The 27,379-nt window shown below is 50.2% G+C and overlaps 1 protein-coding gene across 1 annotated transcript in view; it reads left to right on the top strand.

The window, feature by feature from the left end:
• Ccdc33 (coiled-coil domain containing 33) overlaps positions 1–27,379 on the top strand; it is a 110,903-nt gene that overhangs the window by 16,022 nt on the left and 67,502 nt on the right. The window contains exon 5 of the mRNA XM_051156554.1: positions 18,123–18,286. Within this exon, the coding sequence (XP_051012511.1) occupies positions 18,123–18,286 (164 nt within the window). The remainder of the gene's footprint in view (positions 1–18,122; positions 18,287–27,379) is intronic.

Below are 27,379 nucleotides of genomic sequence, written 5' to 3'. Positions count from 1 at the left end.
TCAACTGGCAGCAAGGGGACTAACTGAGGTGGCACTCAAAAGGCACAGCTCTCCTGCTCTCACTCTCTCTGTGTGTGTGTCTGTCTGTCTGTCTGTCTGTCTGTTTCTGTCTGTCTGTCTGTCTGTCTGTCTGTCTCTCTCTCTCTCTCTCTCTCTGTTTCTGTCTCTGTCTCTCTCTGTTTCTGTCTCTGACTCTCTCTGTCTCTCTCTGTGTCTGTCTCTGTCTCTCTCTCTGTCTCTCTCTATCTCTCTCTCTCTGTCTCTCTCTCTCTCTGTCTCTCTCTCTCCTGTCACTGAGTTGAGCCACGAAAGGTCATGAAGAGGTTCAGTGGGGGGAAGAAGTGGGAGGAATTGAAGCTATCATAGCAAAGAGCAGAGGTGGGTATTCAGTTCTGGAGGCAGAAGGAGAGGCACTGGGATGGGGCTTAAGGAAGGGATTTTAGGCAAAGTAAGCAGGCAGCATGTGACAACTACCCAGAAACAGCTGCTATTGCTCAGGCCTCCTGGCCCACTAACATGTTCCACTCTGACCTTGGTCCATTCATTTCTGAATCAATTAACACCCCTTTCTGACCCTGTGTTCATCTCCACTCTGTTCTGGGGGCTAAGTTTGTGATGAGATGGGCAGCCTAGCTGAGCCTGACAACTCCCTGTGCTCAGAGCCTGGGCCCTGCCCTTCTGCCCAATGGTATTATATGCAGACAAGACCTTTGGGAGGAGGAGGCTCAGAGCTCAGGAACAAACTGCCCCTACTCTTTGAGTCCCAGCGTGGCCTGGCCAGCCTGAGTCACGTGGAGGTTGGAACTGCTGCTGGGAAGGGGGCCGGGGAGGGGGAGGGGGCTGGCGAGATGGCTGCCTCGACCTCAGCAGCTCTAATTTCTGTTATTTAAAGCCATCATCTCTGCACCATACTCCCTCTTAAAGTGTCAGATGTCTGCTTCTACCAAGACAAGAAAATAGCTTTCAAGGGAGAGGAAAATCGCTCCCCTTAGGGGGGTGGGGGGGGTCAGCAATCACAGCCCTGATGACAGTGCCAGAGCCCACAGACAATAAAGGATTCCTTGTGAACAGGGGATGTGCTTCTAGTTAGACAGACTCAGTCCCACAGCTCAGCCTAGGGAAGGCAGGCTCCTGTCCCTACTGTCACTTGGAGGCTTGGGCAGGACACAAAAGGCTAGTGAGGCCCAGTTGCTCTTTGGACCTGTCGCCTAGAACTATAGGGACCCTCACAGTCGTACTGTCTCCCTACCCGGTGGATAGGGACAGGAAGTCCAGATAAGAGGGTTTCATAAGGCAGAGAGGAGGACTTCCCTGGCTTTCTGGTTGGCAACTGAAGAGGAGGAAAAAGGAAGCCGGAGAGAGATAGGCAGCAAATAGGAAGAATGAAAGGGACACTAGGGGATTTTATTTCGGGGTTCCAGCACAGCTTCAGCAAAATTCAGTTCAAGTCCAGGAATAGGTTTCTAGGCTCCAGCAGCAAAAGCTGTAATTCAAAGCCATTTCCTCCAGGAAACTTTCCCAGCATGGTTTTCATTCATCCCAACCTGTTCTCAGCCCTGTTGGTACCAGGTGTCTCAGCAACCTATTCAATTTAGAATGTTAGTTTCAAGAGTGCTTTTTGCTTTGCATAGTGTGTGCCATTTTCCCCCAAGCCAGAACAGATGGAGGTCTTGGGGTGGGGACAAAAGGACAATGGGATGATGGGAAGGCAGGCATCTAAAGGGGCTGCAGAGACTCAGCATGAATGTCTGCTGACTGAGCCTGAATCCTTTTGCTTCCTGGCCATGGTGCACAGGGCACTTGGTTCTAAATGGCCACACCAAATACAGCTCCTCTGAGCTAATTTTTTCCTAGGGGATGGGGGCAGTTAGCAGGAACTATTCTCATGAATTTGTCCAACTGTGGGCAGCCAGAAGACTGAGGAGGGGGCGAGGTCCCTCCAGGGTGCCCTGACTCACAAAGGAGGACCCTAGGAGCATACAGGCAAGGAGCTAACCTCAAGTTCCCTGCTGCCAGTGGCCGTCACTTTCCCCTGACCCCCGGCACATGGACTTCCTTAGAGGTCTAACCACATTTGGTACTACCTGAATTCACCTCCCTGCAGCTTTGAGATCACATGACCAATCATCATCTATCCAGAAGAAGGCACAGTGATCAGAAAGGGGGCAAGTGGTCTGAACCGAGCTAGGTCCAGAGGACCCTGGGGAGGAAGTAGAGCGCATAGGCAAGTCTGAGCTCCAAGCAGCTCCCTCCCCCTCCCCCATTCCCCCCCCCAAAAAACCCACTGCCTCCTGTTGGGGTTGGGAAGGAGTAGAGGACTGGTAGCTTTGGGGTCCCTGAACCTCTGCGCCCTCACTAGTTCATCACTAGCTCATGGACACCGTCCCAAGCTGGAAATTCCCGGGCATGGGGTTTTTGGAAATGTGAAGTTTAATTCCTTGCTCATAGCTCTGGGAGCCACCGTGGGGATTTTTTCCAATGTGAACCTTAATTTCCTCCAGCAAGGTTCTCCATCCCCCCTCCCCCCACCCCACCCCCTAGTTCCTGAGAAAGAAGGAGGTGGGTGTGGTGAGGTCCCTCCCCACAGTACCTCTTCCAAACAATCATAGTTTTGTTCCGTGTGGAAATGATCCTGTTTCCCTGGAGCCTTTTAAAAGACACTTTCAATTTTTTTTTTAATTTCTTCAATTTAAACACCTATTTATTTATTTGTTTATTTATTTATTTTGCCCCAGAGGCGCAGGGAAAGAAAAAAAGAAAGAAAGAAAGAAAGAAAGAAAGCTAATAAAGCAAGCAATCACCAAATGCAAAGCACCTGGCTCTAAGCCTGCAGATTCTGATTGTGGTTCTGGCGCTAAGAAGCCGGAGGTGGGGGTGGGGGCGGGGGCTTTTATTAAGGAGAAGTGGAGGAGAAGCAAGTGGCCACGGAGGGAGCTGAGTGGCTAGCCTCACCTCCACCCTCTGTCCCTACACCCCGGTGGCAGTCCTGTCCTTTTCCCTTTGTTCCCTCCCTCCCTCACCCCCTTCCCCGTTCAGCTTGTTTGTTCCTGGTTCTGATTCAGGTTAGAGCTGCAGGCCAGTGCTTTCGCTGCCCCAGGAACCCTCCAGGTTCAGGCCAGAGCCCTGCCAGTCTTCTCTCTCCTTTTCCTAGCTGCTTTTAGATTCATTATGCCTTTTATTGCTTGCTATTGCATGTGCTATTCCCATTGCCCTGGAGACTGGAGTGGTTCAAGCGAGAGAGGCACAATGCGCGATGCGGATTTCATTAACTCCACTCTTTACTGCCCATTCACTCGCAGGGGCCTGGCCTGGAGGGGTAAGGAGGGAAGCCTGGGCACCTCTCTGCTCATGTGCCCCATCTCTCAGTGCCAACCTGCTTCCCTAGTCTTTCAAAGCCTCCACCAGCCACAGTCCTGGTAGAGAGGGGTGCTGCGGCCCATTTCACAGGTTGGGAAATAGGTTTGGACAAACAATGCCGGTACTGTTGCTGGGAAGTGATGGGAGGTGCAGGAAAGCACAGGTTAGCACTGGACTACCAGCCCTTTCCCAGGCTGACATGGCTGACTCTCCAATCTATTCTGTACTGAGATCCCAAAGCTATCCCTTCTCTGCTCGTCTTGCCTCCATCAAATCTGCGGACTGCAGCAGGGCAGCTCTTCCTTGCAAATGAGGCAGTTTTATGGGCTTTAGAAAAACACTCCAATTGTTCCCTCAATTACCCTGGAGCAGATTGAATATATTAATCTCTCTCTTAACTCGAGTTAGAGACTCAGCTGCCACCCCTCCCCCCCCCCTCAGCCACCAGCACCCTTCTGCAGGCACGTGCCAAGGATTGACTCCCAGCCCCCACCTTCCAGGGCCTGGAGCCCCAAGCAGGTCAGTTTGGGGCCCTGACAAATGCCTTCCCCGCCCCCATCTCTCTCCCTACACACACACACACACACACACACACACACACACACACACACACACACACACACACACACACGGTGGGGGAAAGGAGAGAGCGAGAGCCCTCTTTTACATTTCCCTATCAATTTTCATTGATTTTTTTTCTTCTTTACCATTATTTGAAAGAGCAGTTTTTTTTTTCCTTGAGTAAACGTGATCATGGGGACTGCCACCCTCCTACCCCTCTTACCACACAGGGACTGGGCAGGGTCTAAGACGCTCCCCTCAAGCTCCAGTGACAAGAGCCTCCAGCTTAAACACACTCTGCCCCAGGCAGCTGAGCCCTGCTAAAAGCTACCTGAGGTTTCCCTTTGTAGCTCGATTTTCTTTTATTTCTGAGGAACAAAGGCACTGTCAAAGCGTTCTCAGAGCGCGCTGTCACCCACACAGGGAGGGATATAGCCTGTCTCTATGGTGGTGAGGCTGTGGCTGAGGCTGGCAGAGCAGCTGAGTAGCCATAGTCGGTTCTGGCCCTGGGGAGGATAGGGCAGAAAGCATTTCCAACCCCTCTCCCAACACACATAAACACACACACAACACACACACACACACACAAGGGGAGGAGCCAAGGCCTGACTGGCCCCATAATGGACTGTTGACCATCCACAATGAAACACTTCCTATCCAAGGAATCCCCACAGGAGGACCCAGGGGTCCCATCCAGGGTGATTACCCATTCAGGAAGACTATCCTAACACAAGCCTATGCCTCTGCCTCCACCCTGCCTGATCTTCATTCCAGCAGGCAGGCACATGGATCAGAATGACCTGGACGCAGGTTAATCTCCGGTTTATCTAGCAGCATTTTGACCTTGTAAAAGTTATAGGACTTTCTCAGCCTCTGCTTTCCCATCTGTGAAATGGGTGAGAACAACTCCTCAGCCCACTATTGTTGGGAAGATTTGAGTGAAAGTGAGTTAGCAGACAGTCCAGAATGTCCTGCAGCAGGCGTTTCACAGAAGCTTGCTCCTCTAGCACCGGAAATCTGCGTTGAGCAAGGCAGATAGTCCAGGCCTCTGTTTCTACACCTAGAAAACAAGATTGCACCTTCTTGCCTGACCAGTCTTCCCAAAGAGGGATGATATGGACTTGTTGAGTCCCACTGAGTCAGATACCACACTGCAGGATGGAGAGGGCCAGTCTGGGGCTAGTGGGGCTAGTCTGGGAAGCGGCTCTAGCTCCATTAGCAGATTGTTGTACGGGAACAGAGCAGATGGCCCTGCTGGCCCGCCTCCTCTCTGCCTCTCCCCTCTCCCACCAGCAAGGACTGGTGCTGACTCACACCTCCTGGATGCCTGCATGTGAGAGTAAGTGTGTGTGTGTGTGTGTGTGTGAGAGAGAGAGAGAGAGAGAGAGAGAGAGAGAGAGAGAGAGAGAGAGAGAGAGAAGGGGGGAGTTGGGGGAGATGGAGAGGAAAGGGGTGCCTGTTTCTGAAGTCCTCTTAGCCAGCCCAGCCCCAGCTTCAGGGAAATGTGGACCCACCTCTCATCTCCAGCGGTCACCTTCTCAGATGCTTAGGCTGAAAGAGCACACATACACACCATGTTTATCCCATGACCTCTCAGCACACATGCCCCCACATCTCGACCCATGCCTCCTGCCTTCATCTCTGTACAGACCCCAGAGCACAGTCTCTACCAAGTGAGTAAGAGGCTTGGAGACAAGGCATGTGTGATGTACGAGGTGAGATTAAAGCGCTGTGTGAAACTGATATTTAATACGACCCTGACAGCAGATGGAGGCAGGCAGCAGGAAAAGATGGCAGCCTGCATGCTTTGGTCTCAGTGAGGGTGGCCTACCAGGGGTTCAGCACAGCATAGGCTGGGTCTGGAAACTCTCAGGGTCAGCAGCCAGTGTGGCCAGCAGAAAGCAATCCTCTTCCTGGGATAAACAGAGAGTGCATTTCCTCCATTTTGCTTCCACAGCCTGCCTTATGCTATTGTGGTCCAACCTCACTTGACATAAGGTGGTATCTATTCATCCAGCCGTCCATCCATTCATTCTATTTACTCTCCCAAGCAGCAGGCTAAGTTTCTGTGTATCCAGCCCTTGAGGAAATGCCCAAGTATGCACAGTGAGAAAGTAGGAGGCACTGACAGTAACTTTCCAAACCCACAATATCCTTGAGTAAAGCCCCATGCATCAGGTCACCACAGAAAGACAGCTCTGGGAGGATTCAGAAGGCTGTGGCTTTGAACCTCAGTTTCCAGCTCTATCTGAACAATTACAAGGAGGTCCCTGCTTTCTCATGTACTCTGGTGCCTCACATTTGACCATGTCCCCTGGAGGGGGAGACCTGGTGGCACTCAGAGGAAGAACAGCAGGTTACCAAGAAGAGACTTGATACCCTATGAGCATATACAGAGGGAGGTAATCCCCTTCAGAAACAGTCATAGGGGAAGGGAATAATGGGAAAATGGGAGGGAGGGAAGAATGGGAGGATACAAGGGATGGGATAACCATTGAGATGTAACAAGAATAAATAAATTTTAAAAAAGAAAAGAAACAAAGAGGTCCCTGACCTCCTTGGCCTCATAGTCCTCAGCCGAACAACGGGTACAGTGACATCTAGTGGGTGAAGAGAAGGGTGGGAACTCATATATATGGTATAAAGCCCTCCTCACAGACATCAGGAAGGTGGTTGAGCCTTGCCTCAAGGATAGGTGGGGCAGAAGAGAGGAATCTAATGGAGTGCTTGGAAAAAGTACAGTGTAGAGGCAGGATATGGAACTGGACAGGGGATTGGCTGATAGGGAGAACTGTAGGGATGGATGCCAAGGGGATGGAGAGGAGGTGGCATCTCCGTGGACTGTGGAATTTCTGTCATAGTGGCAGCTCTGAGTCAGACTGACACAGACAGAGCTCATACCTCACTGGACACCCACAAAGCCCACCATCATATTGGTCTCAGGAGGATGGCAAGGTGGCCTTGACAGTATTTGGTTTTTGTGGACCTAGAGACCTGTGAGATCTGGGGTCTTGCAGAGTCAGCAGCAAAGCCAAGGTGGAATCCTGCCCTCCACAGCATGTTCCAGACTTTCTGCTCTCCAGTCAGCACCAGGGTAGGGTGCCTAGCTGCACCCCTGTCCAGACAGACTCGCAACCCACAAGCTCTTCCTCAATCTGTTGGAAGGGGGCCCTAATGTTTCACTTCTTGGGCCCTGAGCCAGGATCAGAAGAAAGTAGTTTGCTTCCTGGTGGCATCATAGGATAAGTATCCCACCACACCAAGACCAGCTAAGACAGGTTCCCCTGTGGTCAGCTGGCCCCCACAGTGAGGGGCTGGTGGACTGTGTGGTTTCGGATCAAGGCTGAGTGAACTTGAGCTTGTCGGTGTGCAGAGTTCGGGACAAACACTGTGGATACCTAGAATTGGCTGGTGAGACATAGAGAGAAATGTTGCATAAAAATTCCCAGCATGTGAGTAAACCCTCCAATACACTACCTACAGAATGATGGTGTTTTTACACCAACAAGTACCACAGTCAGACTTTAGACTCCGGCTTGGGATCCAGTTCACTGCCTCCTATTGCTCCTGGGGGAGTCATATTACTTCTCTGACTGTTTCCTCCTCTGTAGAAGAACCATAGTGCCTCCCTCACAAGATGACTGTGAAGGGAAAGAGAAATGCAACAGTCAAGGAAGGCTTCTTGTAGGAGACAGGATTGCCCAAACTCCATAAAATATAGACAACTTAGAGGGCATCCTGGATTCTGCCCTGACCATACACCATCACCTGTCACCTGCAGGGTAGCAGTCTTGGTCTAGTGCAGGGTTTGTTGGTCCCTGATTCTGAGTTATGTCTGGCCTCTCAGAACTCCCAGGAAGACAAGAGCAACACAGTGAGATTACGAAGTCATTGGGTATAAGAAGGGACACAAACTGCCTTACTCTGGAAAGCCTAAAGAAACAGAAGAGAAAATGGTACAGTTGCCCTTGGTATCCTGAGAATTGGCTCCAAGGACCCCTCAGAAACCCAAACCTATACACAGTTATCCTGTGACATACTGTGTGCCTACTAAACGTTAGTCACTCTTCTGAGATTCACAGGTGCTATCTATCCACCCTTGTGGGGAGAGAGGCACCAAGAGGTACCACACTAGAGAAACAGACATCACTATCCCAGGTAGAAGAGGGAAGCTCTCAATGCTGATGTCACACTCCTCAGTCACCAAGCACCTACCTGATACAAACTTTGTGCTGTGCTGGCCCCTGGGACCCAGCTTCCCCTGGCAGAAGACAGACCCTGTCCTAGAGAAGTTGGTAGTGGTGCCTATGAGCTGATGCCATTATGTAGGAAGAGGAGAGGGATCAGGTAGGTGTCCAAGTTCTTTATATAAAATGGCATGGTATTCGCATAGAACCTATACATCTTTCTGTGTACTTCTATTATTGTTATTATTGTTATTGTTGCTGTTGTTGTTATTATTATTATTATTACTAGTATTAAGAGATAGAGTCTTACTAGACTAGCCTCAAGCATGTGATCCTCCTGTCTCAGTCTCCTAAGTGGCTTACAGGAGTATACAGCTGTACCTGGCTCCCCCTATACACTTTAATTCATCTCTGTATGTCTTATAATTCCTAAGGAATGCTGGTATAATGTAGATAGTTCTTATACTGTATTGTTTGGAGACTTGTGGCAAGGAAAAGTCTATACACTCAGTACAGATGCATTTTATTTTATTATTCTTGAGATGCCAGAAATCAAACCCAGGCCTTGAGCATGCAAGAATGCAGATCCTAGAAACTACTTTTTTTTTTTTCAAATATTTTTAATCCAAGGTTGATTTAATCTGTAGGCCTGAAACCCACATATATGGAGGCTGACTGTACTGAGTTAGGACAGTAAAACAAGGAGGGAGGGAGTGGAAAGCTCTAGGTATGCTGCCAGACTTCACCTGTACAGCTCCATCCCTGGGTCATAAGGACTAGGGAAGATGTCCTGGCAGAAGTGCAGATCAATTGTGAAGCACACAGAAGCACATAGCAAGAACTCAGGAAGCTGGACTCTCAAGCAGACTGTTGGCTAAGACAAGAGACTATATTCTAGGCAGAGGACAGCCTGGGCAAAGACTCAGGGCTTGGAAGATGGTGGCTTCTTTGAGGGACTTTGTGACTACTGGGAGAAGGCAATATGGGGGCAGGTGAGTGGCTGGTTGTGGCATCTCCTTCCTCCTGCCCCCAGCAGAAAGCTTGCCCTGAGTCACTGTAAGCTGGATGGTGCAGAGGCCTTTGGCTGAGCTGGCGAGTGTAGACATTATTTTAATCTTTCTCTTACAGTATAATTGCTTTCTGTCTCCTGGTGTTCCTGAAGAGACTTCCCTCCTGGTGAGATGGCTTTCTAGGCTCTTCTCTCTGCCAGGAGACGAGACAGCTGGACCAGCTCCACGCTGCATTAACACACTGCAAATGTGATTTCATGGCCTCAAATGAGATTAGGGCCAAAGGCTCTGCTCTTTGGTGGAGGCAGCAGGCAACATGGGCAGGAGTAGCCAGTGCTGAGCAGGAGGTCTGGGAGAGAGCCATTCCAGGCCCAGACTGCCTGAATGGAGCCCCTCAGACTTTCTGTTTTACCCTGGCTGCAGGGTCAGCCTTAAGACTTGTCCTGGGGTGGGTACTCTGGGTTCTGTTCACAGGTTGTCTACAGACACTTGAGTGGCTTCAGTATTCCCCTCCTCATCTTCCTCCTACTCCTCTTCCTCTCTCTCTCTCTCTCTCTCTCTCTCTCTCTCTCTCTCTCTCTCTCTCTCTCTCTCTCTCTCTCCCAACAGGGTTTCTCTTTGTAGCCCTGGCTGTCCTGGAGCTCACTCTGTAGACTAGGCTGGCCTCTAGCTCCCAGAGATCCTCCTGCCTCTGCCTCCTGAGTGCTGGAATCAAAGACATGAGTCACCATGCCCAGTGCTATGCAATGCTGGGACAGAGCATTGTGTATGCTAGGTGAGCATTCTACCAATTGAGCTACATTCCAACCCCTAGTTTCCTTGTCTTTGTAACAATCAGGCGTGGTGGTACACACCTATATTCCCAGCACTCTTGAGGCAGAGGCGATAGAAGTACCACAAGGTCAAGGCCAGCCTGGACTATGTAGGGAGTTCTTCTAGGCCAGCCAGGGCTACATAGCAAGAACTCGTCTCAAAACAACAATGATAAATAAATAGGAACTATAGAGAGGATTAGCCTATACACAATTATCTACACTGTCCTGTGACATACTGTGTGCCTACTAAACGTTAGTCACTCTTCTGAGATTCACAGGTGCTATCTATCCACCCTTGTGGGGAGAGAGGCACCAAGAGGTACCACACTAGAGAAACAGACATCACTATCCTAGGTAGAAGAGGGAAGCTCTCAATGCTGATGTCACACTCCTCAGTCACCAAGCACCTACCTGATACAAACTTTGTGCTGTGCTGGCCCCTGGGACCCAGCTTCCCCTGGCAGAAGACAGACCCTGTCCTAGAGAAGTTGGTAGTGGTGCCTATGAGCTGATGCCATTATGTGGGAAGAGGAGAGGGATCAGGTTTCAGGGAAGAGTTTGTGGTGGTCATCGTCTAAAACTTCCACTGGGAGAAAAGCCTTCAGGCAGATAGAGCACCGTATGTAAGGATGCCAAGGCTGAAGAGACCGTTGCCTACTTCAGAGGAGACTGGAGCCTAGGTATAAAGTGGAGATGGAGGAACGAGAGACAGACATTCTTCGGGCATGCAGACCAGACTGTTGGGAGCACTGTGGCTGAGGGGACACAAAAATATGCTGAAGAGTGGTTGCTCCACAAAGCCTTCCTGTGTAGTAAGTAGATACCCTCCACCTTGGCTGGGTGCCTACCACCTCTGCCCCTTCTTAATGGCGAGGAATAGCAGGTAGCTTCCTCACTTACCCTTTATTCAATCGCTTGTTAACGAGTTATCGATTCTTTTAGAAGAAAAATGTCCCAAAGCCACGCTGCATCTTTAGCAAAGTGATTTATGAGTTGACAGTGGGGCCTGAGCTGCCTCAGATGAGAGCTCTGGTTACTCAGCACTGAGAAGAAGCTTCCAGCAGGGCAATCAATCAGGGTGCGCGCTGAGCAGATGGGAGCAAAACTAGCCAACATGTCACTCCTGTGCCTGCTGGAGACAAAGCCAGGGCCATGAGTGCTCTCTATCATATAAAATGGTAGAAACATGAAGGAAAGCTTCTCTGAGCTGCCTAGTTCCTCCTGACCCCATCCCCTTGTCTAATACCCTTTGCCACCATGCAGGAGTCAGCTCACACACCACTTAGCTGATGAGGCCACTGAGGTTACAGAAGACAGGGATAAAGGTGGGCCCTACAGGTTCCAAGGCATCATGGACTTCACAGCTGAAGTCTCTGCAGCTCATTGCTACTGCTTGGCCTAACTGTCCTGGGGACTAGAGGCCCAGAGAAGACTCAGCCCAGTAGCTACTCCCTGATGTTCCCTTTGCATACTAAGGGACTGAGGGAAGATAGAAGTAGTCTCCTGGACCCTACACTGTTAACTATGGCCGACATGGTCAGTAGGTCCTGTCACCACAGCTTGCATCCACAGGGCTTGGCCAAAACTGGACCATGGCCACATTAATGCTACCAACCCTAGCTCAGATATTGTAACACTACCTGCTGGGGTCAGGGCAAATTATCTGTTAGCGTTAGGTAGAAGTGGCCTCCTCTTGATTGATGCCAGGCCATTCTGCTCAGACCAGCCTCCAAGACACACCAGCTCACTCTTTTTTGATGCCACCGTCTGTCTTCGAAGTCACTGAGCCATCTTCCTTCCCTCATTCGAAAGGTTAGGTGGGGCTCAGGGGTGGTTCAATAGTAGAGGACTTGCCTACCATGCCCTAGGGTCAATCCCCAGCATGAAACAGTAACAACAAAAGCAACCCACAGATTTTTGTGTCTGGTCTTAACCCTGTCTGTGTTAACCTGGTTTTGAAAAAAACCTAAGAAGTCTGCAACTCCTTCTCCCAAAAGAAAAGGGGAGGGCTGCAGGGCTTGCTGAGCATGCTCACAGAGTCCCAGCCGACCAGCCCGGATTCAAATCCCAGCTTTATCTTTGGAGCCAGTGACCTTAGACAGGTCCATTCCTCAGAGTACCTGTGTCTCATGACGAAGAGAGTGACAAAAGTTTTTTCCAAGGATCATACTGTGAGGCTTAACTGAGATAGTGTATCCAGAGCTGCTGGCAAGAGCTCCCACTGGGTGTGAGCATTCGTTAAATGCTGAGATGTACAAAGGTGGGGGGAGATGGGGGGTGAGAACACAGGCCTACAAGAAGGGCTCACATAGCAGCTACTCAGGCTTAAGATGGGGACTGTCATATCAAGCAGCCTTTTGACCTCCAGACTTGAAGGGCAAGAGTTGGGAGCATGTACTGAGTCCAAAGAGCATCTTTCTGGGGGCAGCAGCCTGGGTGGCCTTGGGTGGAAGGGTACAACCCACAATGGGGATGGAGTTTTCCAGATCCCTGCAGGCACCTCAAGGAAACTCAACCCAACTGGAGCCCAGTGTGGTCATAGCTGAGGACCACCTACTGAGGTATAGAGCAGGGAGGAAAAGAAAAAGAAAGGATCTGGGGTTCACCGACAACCTAAGTGGAAATAGCAGAGAGACTCAAGCTGCCTTGCACGATGCTCCCTTGCCCCCCCCCCCCCCGAGCTGTTGAGGAGGAAGTCATCCATTCTGTCTTCAGGTTCTTTGATGCCAAGGAACAGGAGGCCCTACAATGGAACCCAACAGTCCATCTTCCACAAAGACAGATGGTAGGGAGAAGACAGGCTGGAGAGGCAGAACTACAGATCCACCCTTACAGGGTGTCCCTAGCACAGTATGACTGCAGAGACTGAAACACAGACTCAGATGGCACTTAAGCAGAGAGTGTGAACCAGCTTCACATGGCTCTATTGCAGCCATAACTGAAGCAAAGGAAAGGTCCAAGATCTCCATAGAAACTCAGACCCTCAGACTCATAGGTCATGTGAGGTCAGGGTAGCCAAGGGAGGCTTGGCCAGCTATCAGTGGAATCAACACTATGTCAGAGTACGGGATCTTTGCATGGCCTTTCGTCTTTCAGCCATTAAGGGAGCACCTACTGTATACACCAGCAGGTCTGGGAGGAGTTAATGCTGTAAAGGAGCTGCCTGAGATGACAGCTGTCAAAATAAAAAACTAGAGGGGAGTAGCAACATGCCCAAGTCCTAAGCCCCCTCTCCATGACAATTAAACACAGTGTAAGGTACAAGACGTGCCCCAAAGCCACACACACACTCCAGCAGGTGTTGCCACGCACAAAGGAGGCTACTTTCGTTCTGAGCTTCCTAGGAGGAGGGTCCCGAGTGAGACCCTACAGATAAAAAAGGGGGCAGTGGTGCTATGGGCAGGAATAGGCATGGAAGTGGAACTGAGTGGGCTATGGTACCTGGGAGGGCACTGCGGCTGAGCACTGGGTTAGAAGTGTACAGCCAGCCTCTGCAGACATTTGTCACTTCTCTAGCCCTTGCATGTCTGCTAGGGGAAACCAAGTCCAAGCTCAAGAGTAAGCACTTAAGAAGCATGCTCTATCTTTATCTCACTCAGCCCCTATAGCAGCCCTGAGTCCTCATTGTAGGAGGAAGGACACTAAAGCCCAGAGAGGGTTAATATTTTACCTACAATCATTTGCTGTGTGGGTCATTTGCTACGTGTGTTTCCTACCTCATCCAACCCTGTTGCTCAGCAGAAAGGGAAGGAAATGGAGATAGAAGTGGAGTCTAAGGAGTTCTAAGGAGAAAAGGAAGGCCTAGCTGGGGTCACAGAGAGAGAGAGGGGCGGGGGGAGGAAGGGAGGGAGGGAGGGAGGGAGGGAGGGAGGGAGAGACAGACAGACTTTCCTGGGACTTGTACTGGTAGATGGCCCCAGGACTAGGGAGACCAAAGGAGAAAATGAACTTGACTTTGAACCCAATCTGTTTACTTGAGCCCTCTTGTTGCCCAGTGTATCCATCGCCCTCTTCTGGTCTCTGCAAGCAACGCACACAGTATGGTACACAGACATACATGCAGACAATACACATTAAAATAGTGATTCTTCTTTTTTTTTTTTTTTTAAGTGTCATTAATAATATTTCAGTCCCTTTTCCGTTCTCTTCCCCCATAGCTCTACCACCTTCCATGAAGAAACCACCCCCTTGAGTTTTGCAGCGGTTATGGTGTGTGGTGTGTGCACATGAACACATTCGTGGGGAGGCACAAGTGGTGGGGTGCATGTCCGCACTTGTGCATGTAGAAGCCAGAGGTTGGTGTCATGTTTCTTCCTCCATCTCAGTTCAGAGGTGGGCCCTCTCACTGTACCTGAGCCTCATGCACTGTTTCCCAGTGCTGATGACAGGTGCATGCAACTATGCCCTGATTTTTACATGGGTGCTAGGGACCGGAACTCAGGCCCCCATGCTCACAAGGCAAGCACTTTACTGACTGAGCCATTTCCCCAGCCCTGTGATTATTGCTAAGTGGAAGGAAGACTCTAAGCGCTCAAAGAGGCTAGACAGCTACTGACAGAACTTTGTTGCAATGTCTCTAAGGGTGGTGATTGGGTCTCCTATGCTGTGATTGGAATAACAACAGACTGAGCACAGTCACAGTCACCAGGAACAGGAAATCAGGGACCAGTCACCAGGCAGTTCTAGGGAAAGAGAGGAGAGAGGAGGGCTTCTGCCTCCACCCTGCTGGGTGACTGATTCTGTCCTGTGATGTCATACAGTGTTGCCTAGGTGATCCGGCTGGATGGAAAACTCTGTACTTTCCCAGGACTGGGCAGAACACGGATCACCCGACTTCACCTTCCTGAGGGTGCCAAGAATCAATTCCCTAACTCCCTGCTTAGCTGGTCATGGCCCAAATACCCCAAGGCAAATACACCCACAAAATCTCTCACTTCTGAGAAAGATCCAGATTGCATTCACCCACTCATACTTCTCCTACCCAGTCAGGCTCCCCCCAAAGCCAGAGAGTGGCCCCCATGAGACCGTGCTGATGGGCAAAGACTCAAGGCTCCTGGGCCAGCTGTCTAGCAAGTCCTATACCCAGTGCTGGTACTAACCCGAAAGGTTGCTAAGTGAACACTTCTGCCCCCAAGAGGATGGGACGACAAAAGACAAAGGTGAGGCTGGGGCAGAGTCTACATGATCTCATCTTTGTTCCTTCTCTGGGCCTCAGTCGTTGCTGTGAAGTGAGAGCAGGACTGATTGGAAGTCCTGTTCTGAGGCTCTCATGGATGAAACGCAGTGTACCCCACGATGGTTGCTGAGTTGGCCTGCCCCTGCCTGAGAGCCCGCTGACGCTTGCCCACGTGCCACCATGCAATGCTTGCCCTGGCCCTTCTTTCTCCTCATCCTTGCCTTCACCTTGAACACAGATCCTGACCTTATGCAAAGAAGGAATTTGGGGAGAGACTGTTTCGATCACTGCTATATCCCCAACACTCGGAACAGTGCATAGGACAGAGTAGTTGCTCAATACAGAGTTGTAGGATAACAGCAGAACCTACCAGAAGGGGCCAGAGCCATGAAATGCCAGTCTGACATAACAGCTTGATTACCTCCCACTCTCACTCAGTGACAAAACCAAACCTAGGACTGTGTTATTTACCTATCAGGACAGACCAGAGGCAATGGGTACTGCTTACTAAGGACGCCCTCACTACAATGTCACATATTTCTGTTTCTTTGATGTGTGTGCAAGTGTGTGTGTACAGCTATGTGTGCACATGTGCATGCACAGAGGCCAGAGACAGACATCAAGGGTCTTCTTTTGTCACTCCTCCTCATACTTTTGAGTAAGGGCATCTCACCGAACCTGGAGCTTACTGATTGGTAGACTGACTGGCCAGCGAGCTCCAGAGAGCTAGGATGCCCTTCTACATCCCCCATCCTTAATCCTACCAGTGCTGGGATCACAGAGTCAGGCTGCCGTGTGCCCAGCTTCTATGTGAGTTCTGGGGATCTGAACCCAGCCCCCTCCTCATCCTGCACAAGTCCAGTGCTGGTGCCCTGAAGTCTACTCTGACCTTTCAGGGTGTCTTGGGTTATGAGGTTTGATGCAGGTTAGAGGAGACGCCTATAGCAAATGTGGAGGGCACGTTTACTTGCATGGACTGCCAAGGCATTGGGATGAGCAGCTTCCAAGCCTTCCCAGGGCCTGAGTCCTAAGGGATGGCTGAGAGAACTCTGCTTGGGAATTGGCAGACTTTGTGCTTACCACCAGCCTGCTGTCTGTGGTCTGTGAGATTGTAGTCTGCTGATTTCTGTACTTTAGCAGCAGCGCCCCATGGGTGAGTGAGAGTAGGGCCTGAGAGACTGTGGTGAGCATAGAGCTCTCTCTCATGGAAAAAGATTATCTGCCCAGAGTCAGGGAAGCCCATAAACAACTGCCATGCTTAGGGATCTTCACTTTGTACCACCAGGGTGTCATGGTAGGTGTGTGTCCCACACAGCAACAAGGGTGTCCATCTGGCAGTCAGTACAAGGGACATTAGTCACCTCTTCTATCGTAACTTTAGGGAACCTTAGATACTCCAGCCCTGGAAAAGCTGACTCACAGATCATTCTAGACATTCCCACTGGGGTTCAAGGAAACAGGCTCTGAGAGGGAGGATCTCAAAAGAGATAGCGAGCGGTGCTGAGACCTAGGTCTCCAGGCACTCCTGTGGCCCTCTAACCTAGGGAAGTGGGTGTCTATGAATGCTCTTCCTCTTCCACTAGCAGGGCTCCCCTCCCTTCCACCTATCCTTGCCATCCATGCAAGGGGCGGGGGAGTGGGCAACTCTCATCAACACCTCTGCAGATGGTGACAGGCCCTGCTGGGTCCTGTTGCGGGAGGGATCGGGTTCACTCCTGAGGCATAGGCAGAGGAGGAGTCTCTACTGAACAGGCACGTCTAGGGCTGGGAAGCCCTGTTCTCACCTCGTAATGAGACAACTTGTTAGGCAGGGACCATGGCCTGCAGCAAGCGAGGGATGGGGCAAGGGGGGTGCAGGGATACAGGGATGCTTGGAACCTTCTGAAAAGAGCTGCTCTGGCAATGGGAATGAGAACAAAGTGTGGGATGGGGTGGGGGCTGGGGGTGAGTAAAGGAGCTGTGGCTCCTGTTGTGATCACCCATGCAGTGCCATGGTCCTGAGAACTGAATCAAGTAGCATTTCTAAATGTACCCACAGTTGAGCAATGCTGTTTCCTCTCCCCGTGCTAGGAGTCAGCAGGGTGGAGCAGAGTTGGGGTTCCTGTCCGGTCCCAGCCCTCATTGTCCTGTAGGATGAATATGAGATGACACAAGTGATCTGAGGTAAAGGTATAGGAAAGAAGAAAGATGGCAGTCACTAGGACCAGAGGAACATGTGGCATTAAGGTACCTGCAGAAACAGAGACCTATGGAGGGACTGTGCTTGCAAATACATGGTGGGACGACTTCTGCTGCAGGAGAGGACACATCAAAGGCTAGGGAAGAGGCAAGAGAGACCTTGAAGGATATTCGGTGTGTGAGACAAAGGTAGGGAGAAAATGGCCTACTGTTCAGGAAGCAGGCCGGTGTTAGAGGGAGGCAAAGGTACTGGGAGCTTCATGTAGCCTCCTGCAGCCAAGACTGCCTGTGAACATAGCTCAACACGAAACTGTAGACTTAACTTGAAACATAAAATTCATGTTTCTCAATCGTACTAATTTTATTCTATTTACTGTTATCGAGTACGTGGGTGAGGGGTATGCACACGCCTGCCATAGCTTGCACGTGGAGATCAGAGGGAACCGTTTCCAGAAGTCAGTTTTCTCTCCCCCCCCAACGTGGGTTCCTGGAATCCAACTCGGGTCATCAGGCTTACCCAGCGAAGGTTGAGGCAACTCACTAACCCATTTGTTGTTTTGAAACAAGGTCTCGCATAGCCCAGGCTGGCCTCAAACTGGAGGAGCCAAAGATGACCTCTTGATTCTCCTGCCTCTACCTCTTGAGAGGTGGGATTATAAGTGTGCACCGTCACCACCAGTTTTCATGACATTTCTCCCTGATTTTTGTTTAGTCTTGCCATTAAATACATTCCCTAGGCGAACTTATAATGTCAAAAGCCTGGCTGGTAGAGGTTATGGGTGACAGTTAAGAGAAGTGGCCCGTCAGAAGAACCCCTTAGCCCTGGCTCTCCCCACAGGCTCCTGAAGGACCAGAGGACCCCTTGAAGACCTCCCAGGGCCCAGAGTCTGACCCCAACTACCTGGCTCCCTGTAACAAGGAGATTGTCGTGGTCACTCTGCATGGAGCTACCAACCTTCCTGCCTGCAGGGATGGCTCTGAGCCATGGCCCTATGTGGTGGTGTAAGTAGCTGGGGAAAGTGGGGGTAGAGGTGGGGATGGGTCTGCGAACAGAAACCATCTGATGAGCATTTGGAAACTGAGCTTCTGTGCAGATGTGAGGCCTGTCCTGTCCCCTGCTGTGTGGTCACTGCTGCCAGGGCTGAGCGGGGCCTGACCTCACAGGAGTAAGGGCTCTTGTCTGTAGTGCCTAGGCTGGGCTCAGGGTAAGGTGGGGATGGCCATGGGACATGTTAGAAGGACAGATCTGAGATCCAGGACATCTGGAGTTTGTCCCAAGGAAAAAAGGAAAAAAGAAAGAAAGAAAGAAAGAAAGAAAGAAAGAAAGAAAGAAAGAAAGAAAGAAAGAAAAAGAGCAGAACTGGGGTCACATAGTTAGAAATAAAAACAGTACTCTTAAGAGGTGGAGTGGGCTAATGAGCTGGAAAGGCAAACACAGAAAAGCTCAGCACAGGCTGATTACCCTTGTACTGGTCATCTGCACCCCACCTTGCATAGGACAACCGGGCACTTCCCTGGAATGCTCTGTTGTTCATTACCCGAGCCTAGGTGGAGAACGATTTCTAGTCTTTTCCTGCCACTGGCTCTTTGCCTACTTTAATCTTTATGCAGTTTTCTCAAGTTCATGCTCTCCTGTCACAGGAAATCTGCTTCTCCTGGCTTTTGGGGGCCCAAGAGGTTGGGCTGCTTGCAGCCACCCTCCCGTGAGCCTTCACCTCTTCCAAGCCATTTCTGCCATACGGCTTCTGGTCCTTTCATGCGACACCCGTAAACCCAGCTGCTGTTGGTGGATATGTGTTTAACCTGGTGGCCAGGGCCTGGCAAGCCATGTCTTCTGCCCATCTCATGAGCTTCGTTTCTCCTCAAAGAGCATATGAGGCAATGTGGTAGCCTGCCAGCCCTCCCACGGGAGGTCGACTGTTAGCATTGCACCAAAAAGGAGACTTTCTGGCACCTGCAATCTCCCTTCTATCTGACACCCCTCCCTGTCTGCATCCTTGCCTGCATTGGGTACTTGCTGCCCGCTGCGCAGCCCCTTTGGAGAATGCCTGTCCCAGCCCTCATATGTGCAAACACTAAAACTTCACCCTCAAAGCATTCCACGTGCCTCCTTCTCCAGGCAGTCACCAGAGTAGATTCCCCTGGCAACATATATGTTTCTTGTCTGTCTCCAGAGCGGAGGCTTCTGTCCCAGGTCTCGTTCTCCATCTCTATAACAGTGCACCCAACATAGGCACAGACTAATGGGCCAAGGAAGCAAAAGCCTGGCTAAGATGACAAGTGGCCCCCTCACATTTCCTCTCCACAAGGAAAGGGGTGATAGAGGCTGTGCTGGAGAACAAGAGGCAAAGCTCTTGCCTGGCTTCCCTGGAGAAGCCCCACCAGCCCCAACCTAGCTTCATGCCCTCCCCTCCCCTCCCCCAGCTCTATTTCTGAACCAGGGAAGGACAGGTGGCAGAAAGCTGGCTTGGCGGGAGGCTGGCTTCTATTGGGGAGCATCCCTCAGCTTCTCAGCTATTTCCATAAACCAATTATCACTGATCATCTCAGGAGATTGAAGCCCTACTTGTCACCAATCCAGCCTGGGCTGCGGAGGGGAGGGTAGCTAGGTGACTGTTGCTCCAAGACCCCTGCACCATCACCCTGTTGCTATGGGAACACATGAGGGAGGGGAGCCTAGGGAACATGAGCCTGGATGGGAGTGTGGAGAGCTGAGAACACCCTGGTTCCTCTGACCCAGTGGCACAGCATGTGGGGTGAAAAGTGGGAGGCGCACACTCCTACTCCCCTTTTCATGATGGGAGCAGGGCCTGTGCCAGGCTACAGCCCGGTCCCAGAGCTCCAGGCTGAGCTGCCAGCAGCTCCAAGTGGTGCTAATGAGATGCAAATGAAAATGAGAAGGGAGGGCTTCTGGGAACGAAGGGCCAGCTGCCAGGACCTGGAGATGGCTTTCAGTGCTAACCCCCAACCCTAGGTAGGGGTCCCAGAGAGAGGACCAAGAACCCCCAAGGCCCTAGAGCTGGGCCCTAGTCCCTAGATAGAATTTGATGCCTTCTCAGTTCTGATTACAACACAGAACAAAGTGTGCAGTATAGACGTCCACTAACGTCTTTTCCCGCATGAATATTTCAATGTGTTTCTTTTTAATTATAAACATTCAAATGTAAAATCTGAAACTGTAAAGATCTAGAAGTAAACAGTTTTCCCTAGAATCCTTACATTGGTCTTGGCAATGAGTATTTTAAATTTGACATCAAAAGTATAAGCAACGAAAACAAAACAAACAAGTGGCTGACAAGAAGCTGAAAAGCTTTGTACAGCAAAGGAAAACCACCACTGACACAAAGAAGCAGACTGGTCAAAAACATGTGCAAGGCACACATCTAATAAGGAGTCAAGGCCCAGAGCATATGGAAAACTTACACACTCTAGTAGCAGAAAATCAACTTGTCTTTTTAAAAGGCCCTTCTGTGTACATATCTTTGATCCCAGCTACAGGGAAGTAAAGGCAAGTATATCTCAGGGAGTTCGGGCCAGCCTGGTCTACAAAGCAAGTTCCAGGCCAACCAGGGATACACAGTGAGACCCCATCTCAACAAACCAAAGAAATAAAAATAAAAATGAACAAAAGGGGCTGGAAATATAGCTCAGTGGTAGAATGCTTGCCTAACATATTCCAAGCCCTGACTTTGATCCCCAGCACCACCACTATGACACTATACACATATATACACACACATGGACACACAGACACAAGCACATGGACACACACATCCACACATGTGTGCATGCATGCATGCATGCATCACATACTCAAAAACCTGGATAGATACTTTCCCAAAGAAGTCAATCAAGCAGGCTGGGATAGTAGAGCAGCTGGCAGACTGTTTGCCTAGCATGCACGCACAAAGCCCTGTGCTCCATCCCCAGCACCACATAAATCCATCACAATGGTGCACATCTACTGTAAGGTTAGCACTTGGCCACTGAAGAAGATCAAGGTCATCCTAGGCTACATAGTGAATTTAAGGTTAGCCCAGGCTGCAGGAAACTGTCTCAACAAAATAAAGTAACATAATAAAATAAAAATGAAAGGTATACAAAGTGGGAGGCAGGAGTAGGAAAAGGTCAGCACTACTAGTCACCACAGACATGCATATCAGAACTTAAATAGCATTCCACCCACACTTGTTGAGAAGGCTGCTATCAGAAAGACAAGAGGCAGCCAGCACTGGGACACTTGAGACAGATGAGTTCAAACCCGGAACCCATGTGTGGAACTCTCACAAGCTATCCTCTGATCTCCACACATAGACCATGGCACATACACCACTCCGCCCCATGAACACACAGGTACACAAAATTAATTAATTAAATGCAATTAAAAATTGCAAATACTGGTGAGGATGTGTAAAGAAGAAAGTCTTTCAGGGCTGGAGAGATGGCTCCATGGTTAAGAGCTCCACCTGCTCTTCCAGAGGTCCTGAGTTCAATTCCCAGCAACCACATGGTGGCTCACAACCATCTATAATGTGATCTGATGCCCTCTTCTGCAGAAAAAGCACTCATATACAATAAATAAATAAATTTTTTTTTAAAAAAAAAAGAAGAAGAAAGTCTTTCTACACTATGGCTAGAAATGCAAATTTGTACAGTGGAGAACACCATGGAAGCTCCTCAAAAATTAAAAATAAGGCTAGTCTATGACCCATCCATTCTACATCTTAGATACATATCCAAAGGAAAGGAAGCCAGTCAGTATCTGCATCCCTGTATTGTTATAGCATCATTCACATGAAGATATGGGACAAACTTGAACATCTCCCCATCAGTGCATGGGGAAATAATTTTTATATGTGTATAAATACATATATTTATATACACACATACATGTCTTATGTAATTTCCTCTAACATGGAAGAAATCATGATAAGTGAAATAAGCATGGAAAGAAAAATGCCACATTATCTCATTTACTGTGGCATCTCATTGAACTCACAAAACAGAGAGCGAAAGAGTAGTGGCCATGGTCTAGAGATGGAGAAAATAGGGAGATGTCAGTCAGAGAGTCCAGATGTCATAAGGCGAATACACTTGGGGATCTCCTATACAGTATGGCAGGCATAGTTAATATTATACTGTGGACCTGAAATGTGAATCTTAAGCATTTACACCACTTACACACAAAAGGGTAACTGTGAAGGGTTGGATGTGTTAACTCGATTACATGGGATCAGTCTTAGTGGGCAAGTAGGCCAAATCATGGTATATACTTCAAATACATATGCTTTTTATTTTTTAATTATACTTCAGTGAGGCCAGAATACATAGACATACTTGCATATATAACTTTATACTCTAAGCATTTTTACCCTGTTCTCTGGGGTCCTGAGTTTAGTCATCCAGCTTGGCTTACTGTGTGCCTCATGCCCAAGTTAGCCCATCTCAGATCAAGGTGGGGATTCTGGGATCCTTGTTTCAGACTCCTTCTGTCCTCTTTGGCTTGGCTGCCAGCAGGAAATAGTAGGTGGAGCATGAAGCCCCAAACAACTTGCTCATCTGCTTCATTAGTGGGAGATACAAAGAGTCCAGGCTATTCCACTCCTCCATAGACACTAACCCCAGCCAGTCTAGTCACAGCTGTATAGCCTAGCAGGTCCTGTGAGTTGTTTTATGATTCTGCCACTCTCTGTCCAAGCCACTTTCCAATCCCACCCACTAACCATGGCAATAATTCTCTCTTGAGTTTCCTCATGGGTACTGTGGCTCAGCTACACCCAAGAGGCATCTCATCGGTAGTCTCCAAGTGACACTAGTCCCTGGTGGCCATTCACTGTCCTAGAGCCTTTTCTTCTCTTGGCTTCTAAGATACCCTACTCTCGCTTTCTCTCTGCCCTTGCTCCTCATGCCTCCTACATAGTTAGATGTTGGCCCACCTTAGTTTCCTGTGAGGCCACACATTCCTAATACTCTCTGTACCTTCTCTTCCCTATCCTGGCATCAGGAACCACATCCTGCCCCCATCCAGTCTATGTCTTAGTGCACCAAAGCCCACCTTATCTCTTGAATTTGGCCACACGTCTCCACCACCTAGCAGGCCACGATGTTGTTTTCCCATCTGCTCTTGGTCTGTCCAATCTTGCCCCTTTGCCAACCTCCTAAGGCAGGTGTTCCCTTTGCTTCTATGGCACCAAGGTATCAAAGCAATCTGTGGCACCCCACTGCTCCCAGGATAAAAAGAACTCCAAGCCCAGCATAGTTGAGTCTTCACTCATTGACTTCCAGCTTCCCCAGCAGAATGAACCCCCTTTTCTATCTTTGCTCCAGCCATTATGGGCATCCCCAGTTCTTGTTGTTGTTGTTTTGAGACAGGGCTTCTCTTTGTAGCCCTGGCTGTCCTGGACTCACTTTGTAGACCAGTCTGGCCTCAAACTCACAGAGATCCACCTGCCTCTGCCTCCCTGAGTGCTGGTATTAAAGGCATGTGCCACCATGCCTGGCTCATCCCTGGTTCTTAAGGAAACACTGTTCCCTCTCACCCCAAACCTTTGCATTCCTCTTCCAACATCACCTCAAAGAAGAGCCCCTGATCCCCTCCAGGCAAGCATCTCTGCCTTGCATCCCTCCACAGGACTGTAGACTCCCACAGCGATACAGCTCTGCCTTTACATGATTATTTACTTGCTGTTTGTCGGGTCCCATTGATTCCAAGAGTCTCCTTTGTTTACTGTTCTTTCCCTATTACAAAACCTATGAAATGTAGGAAGCTGGAAGCTAGTAGTTACTGGATGGATGGATGGATGGATGGATGGATGGATGGATGGATGGGCGGGCTTCACCTCTCCATACCTGAATGCCTCCTGTGAGAACATTTTAAGAGCCTTTGCAGATGACAGAACCAGGCAATGGGCAACGCTGGCAGTAGGTCTATCGCAAGACACAGGGTAAGGTGTCCTCAGCCAGCACTCACACTGGCCACATGAAACCCAGCAGAAAAAAGCCACAGGGCAGTGGAAAGAAGTCAAATTGGGGTCAGAAAGAGCCAGAGTCTGGCCCACCACCCCTGCCTTCTGGTGTGACTGCCAACCAGTCCCTGGACTTCTAAGTCTCAGTGTTTCCATGGACAGGATATGAGCTTTGGCTTCCATGTTAGTACAGGTCTGGTAAGCTGGCTTGCTCTCTAGCCTGGGAGACTCTCTGTTCTTTAGATCCCTGGTTGTATTGCATAAGCCAGACTCCACACCCAAGTCTGCTGGGCCAGTGCCCAGGCCCCAGGTCTCCCCTAACTTGTCTAGTGTCCAGCACCTATCTCCCAGCCTGGCACAGAGAGACCTGTCTGTCATAGCCCAGCAGGGACCAGGAAGGCAGTGGTCCTGACAGGTGGGGGTACCCCGGTGGGCCGGATGGGGGAACACCAGGAGACAGGCTGTAGATTCTGACCCTTGGCCAAAGTCTGTGGAAGGACTGCTGGTGTTGGCAGCTGCTGCCTTGGCTGCCTGCTGCCCCAAGCTAATGAGTAGGGACAGAGCCAGCCTGGGTGGTTCCTCTGTGCATGTAGCCAGGCCTGGCTTAGCTGAGCTGAGGGTGAGAAACAGGTCAGGGCCAGACAGTCATAGTCAAGAGTGAGCCCTGACCCTGGGCCACACTGAACCTGATCTTGGTCACAGATGGCTCTGTCCCTTGAAACTAATTGAAAAGAATATTGGAAGTAGATGACAAATGTGCCCAGAGAGTGTGTAAGTTTCAGATGCCATCTTACATATGGGCTTCCTGAAGATCAGAGCATTTCTAGGATCCTTGAGGTCACACAGCAAATAGGTCCCCAAGCAAGGGTTCAGGATTCCAATATCCAAAGTCCTTTCTACCTCCCAGCTGCACTGATCCTTTACTCAGCAGCTGCCTCTCTTGGAAGAGGGCTATTGGCATCAAGGCCCTAACTCAGCCTTCCAAAGAGATTCAGTGACCAACCTGGAGACCTGGCCTGTGCTCTGGGCCTCCTTGCCCCACCTTTGGCCAAGGGGCTCCAGGGAACAAGAATCTGAACAGAGAAGGTGGAGGCCCAGGATAACTCATAGGTGACCTCTGCCTCAGCAACCACAGGATTGAGCTTAGCAAAACTAACAATAATAGTGACCATACTTGAGGGACAGTTACAGGGGGAAGAAATGGTCCCCATGGGTAACTTTGTCCTTTTTGAAGCACCAGCAATCCAGGTCCCCATACGCTCATAATTCCAGGTCACTGAGAGAGACGTGAAATTGTTCCTTTAAGGTAGCCAGGGAGGCTGAGGCCCTGGAGGGTGAAGGACTAGACTGAAGAGATTGGCTGGCTGTGGAGTGGAGCAGATGATGATAACTGCTCCCATCTGACCACAGACTCTAGCAGAGATCAAGGCTCCTTGTCTCCCAGAAGGATGCCCTTGGCTGGGGAGCAGATCCTAGGTGGGCCCTGGGACTCCATCATCCTGGAAGGCCCATGCCTGTAGCCTGATTTCCTGCCCACACCTGCTCCACATGGTTTCACTCTCAAGGCTCAGAGCCTCCAAATTTTTATTTGGTGAGAACCTCCCTATGTCCCAGAGCTGTAAACACAGCTGGTGGCAATGGTGAGTGGGGCCCTGTCCTGAGACATCCCCACCCCAGCCGTACTGTAGTTATAAGCATTCTTTCCAGTTGTTCCTCATCAGCTCAGCACAAGGCCTTAGCACAAGGGCCTTAGTCTGAAATGAACTTTCAGCCCCTCACAGCATAAACTCTCTCCAGGGCACTAGACTCCTGAGAAACAGCCTGGAGGGCAATGCAACCCAACAGAAGCAAGCATGCCTGAAAGAGGGCAAGCCCTGGGGCAGGAAAGGCTCTTTCTGGAGTTCGTATGACATAAGACTCACAGCTTTTCACTGTGCATGTGCAGAGCTCCTACCAGGCTTCTCCCTCCCCAGACAGAATGGGCAGCTGGAAGCCTGGGCTTCCCTCTCAACTTTGCCTGACTTCCTTCTGCTGGGCCCTTGTGGGTTTCAGAAACAGGTGTCTCACAGTGTAGTGACAGAGGAAGAACACCTGCAAGAGCCTCGGGGTCCCTATTTAGCTCTGCCTACCCTTGCCTCCTCCCTGCATCTGTCACCCTCCTCAACTTCGATTAGAAGTCACACAACTTCCATCAGAAGGGGCTCCACTAACAACGCCCAAGTCCACACCTTCAGGGTCAGACCCGCAACATAAAAACCTGAGGTCATTGGAGTGGGATGTAACGGCCTGGCTCCCTCAGAGCACTCCGCACATCAACAACTGCCTACTGGTTTCTGATTTTGGGGAACTGGGGCTTGTCTTGTCCATATTCAGGGTTGAAACCTAGATTTCTGTGTGAAATCCGTCAGTGCTTGCAGGCAGGCCAGACAGCCCTGGTCAGCTAAAATCTGCAGTGGGCCATCATTGCGCTCCATTCCTCCCCCATCCCAGGCACCCTCACACTGCACCCTGAAAACCCCAGAAGCCCTGGATCCAGTTTGCACCTCTCCTCAGCCCTGTGTGTGAGCATGTGGAGAGAGCTGTCTCATCCTTTCTGAGACCATTGGTGGAGGAAATGTCTAGGGGACAAGTCTGGATGCATAGCAATAGAGCCAAGAGCCAAGACTCAGAACAACAACGCTCACCTGAACCCTAATCCGCCTCCTCTGGCCTTCAGTGGGACCAGCCTGGAATCCTCAGAAAGCTGTGGGGTCTATCTCTGGAGAGGATAGAAGGTAAACATCCCTTTCCTCTGTTGAAAGAATATAGGAGGGGCTGCTTGGCATGACTGGGTCTTCCTGGGCATCTTTAGGCATGAGGACAGTGCTCTGGGTGCTGTGAGATGCTGGTGGAATTTGGTCCAAGGACTAGCTCAGAACTGTGGCTGGGGACTCATAGGAGGTTCCGTATGTCTAGCAAGACCAGAGCCAAGATCCAGCTAGGAAGCCCTCTGAGAACAAGGAGGCTAGGATCTGGGCTGGGATTTGAGGAGCTCCAGTCCCTGTCTCCAGGATCTGCTTTCCCCATCTTTAAGGATAGTCTACTGGGACAGCCCTTGGGATCTGAGCTGGCCCTCTGCTTCCAGGGCAGG

Source organism: Acomys russatus, chromosome 14 (assembly GCF_903995435.1).
Source record: "Acomys russatus chromosome 14, mAcoRus1.1, whole genome shotgun sequence".
Taxonomy (NCBI): domain Eukaryota; kingdom Metazoa; phylum Chordata; class Mammalia; order Rodentia; family Muridae; genus Acomys; species Acomys russatus.
This window is presented reverse-complemented; position numbering and strand designations above follow the sequence as displayed.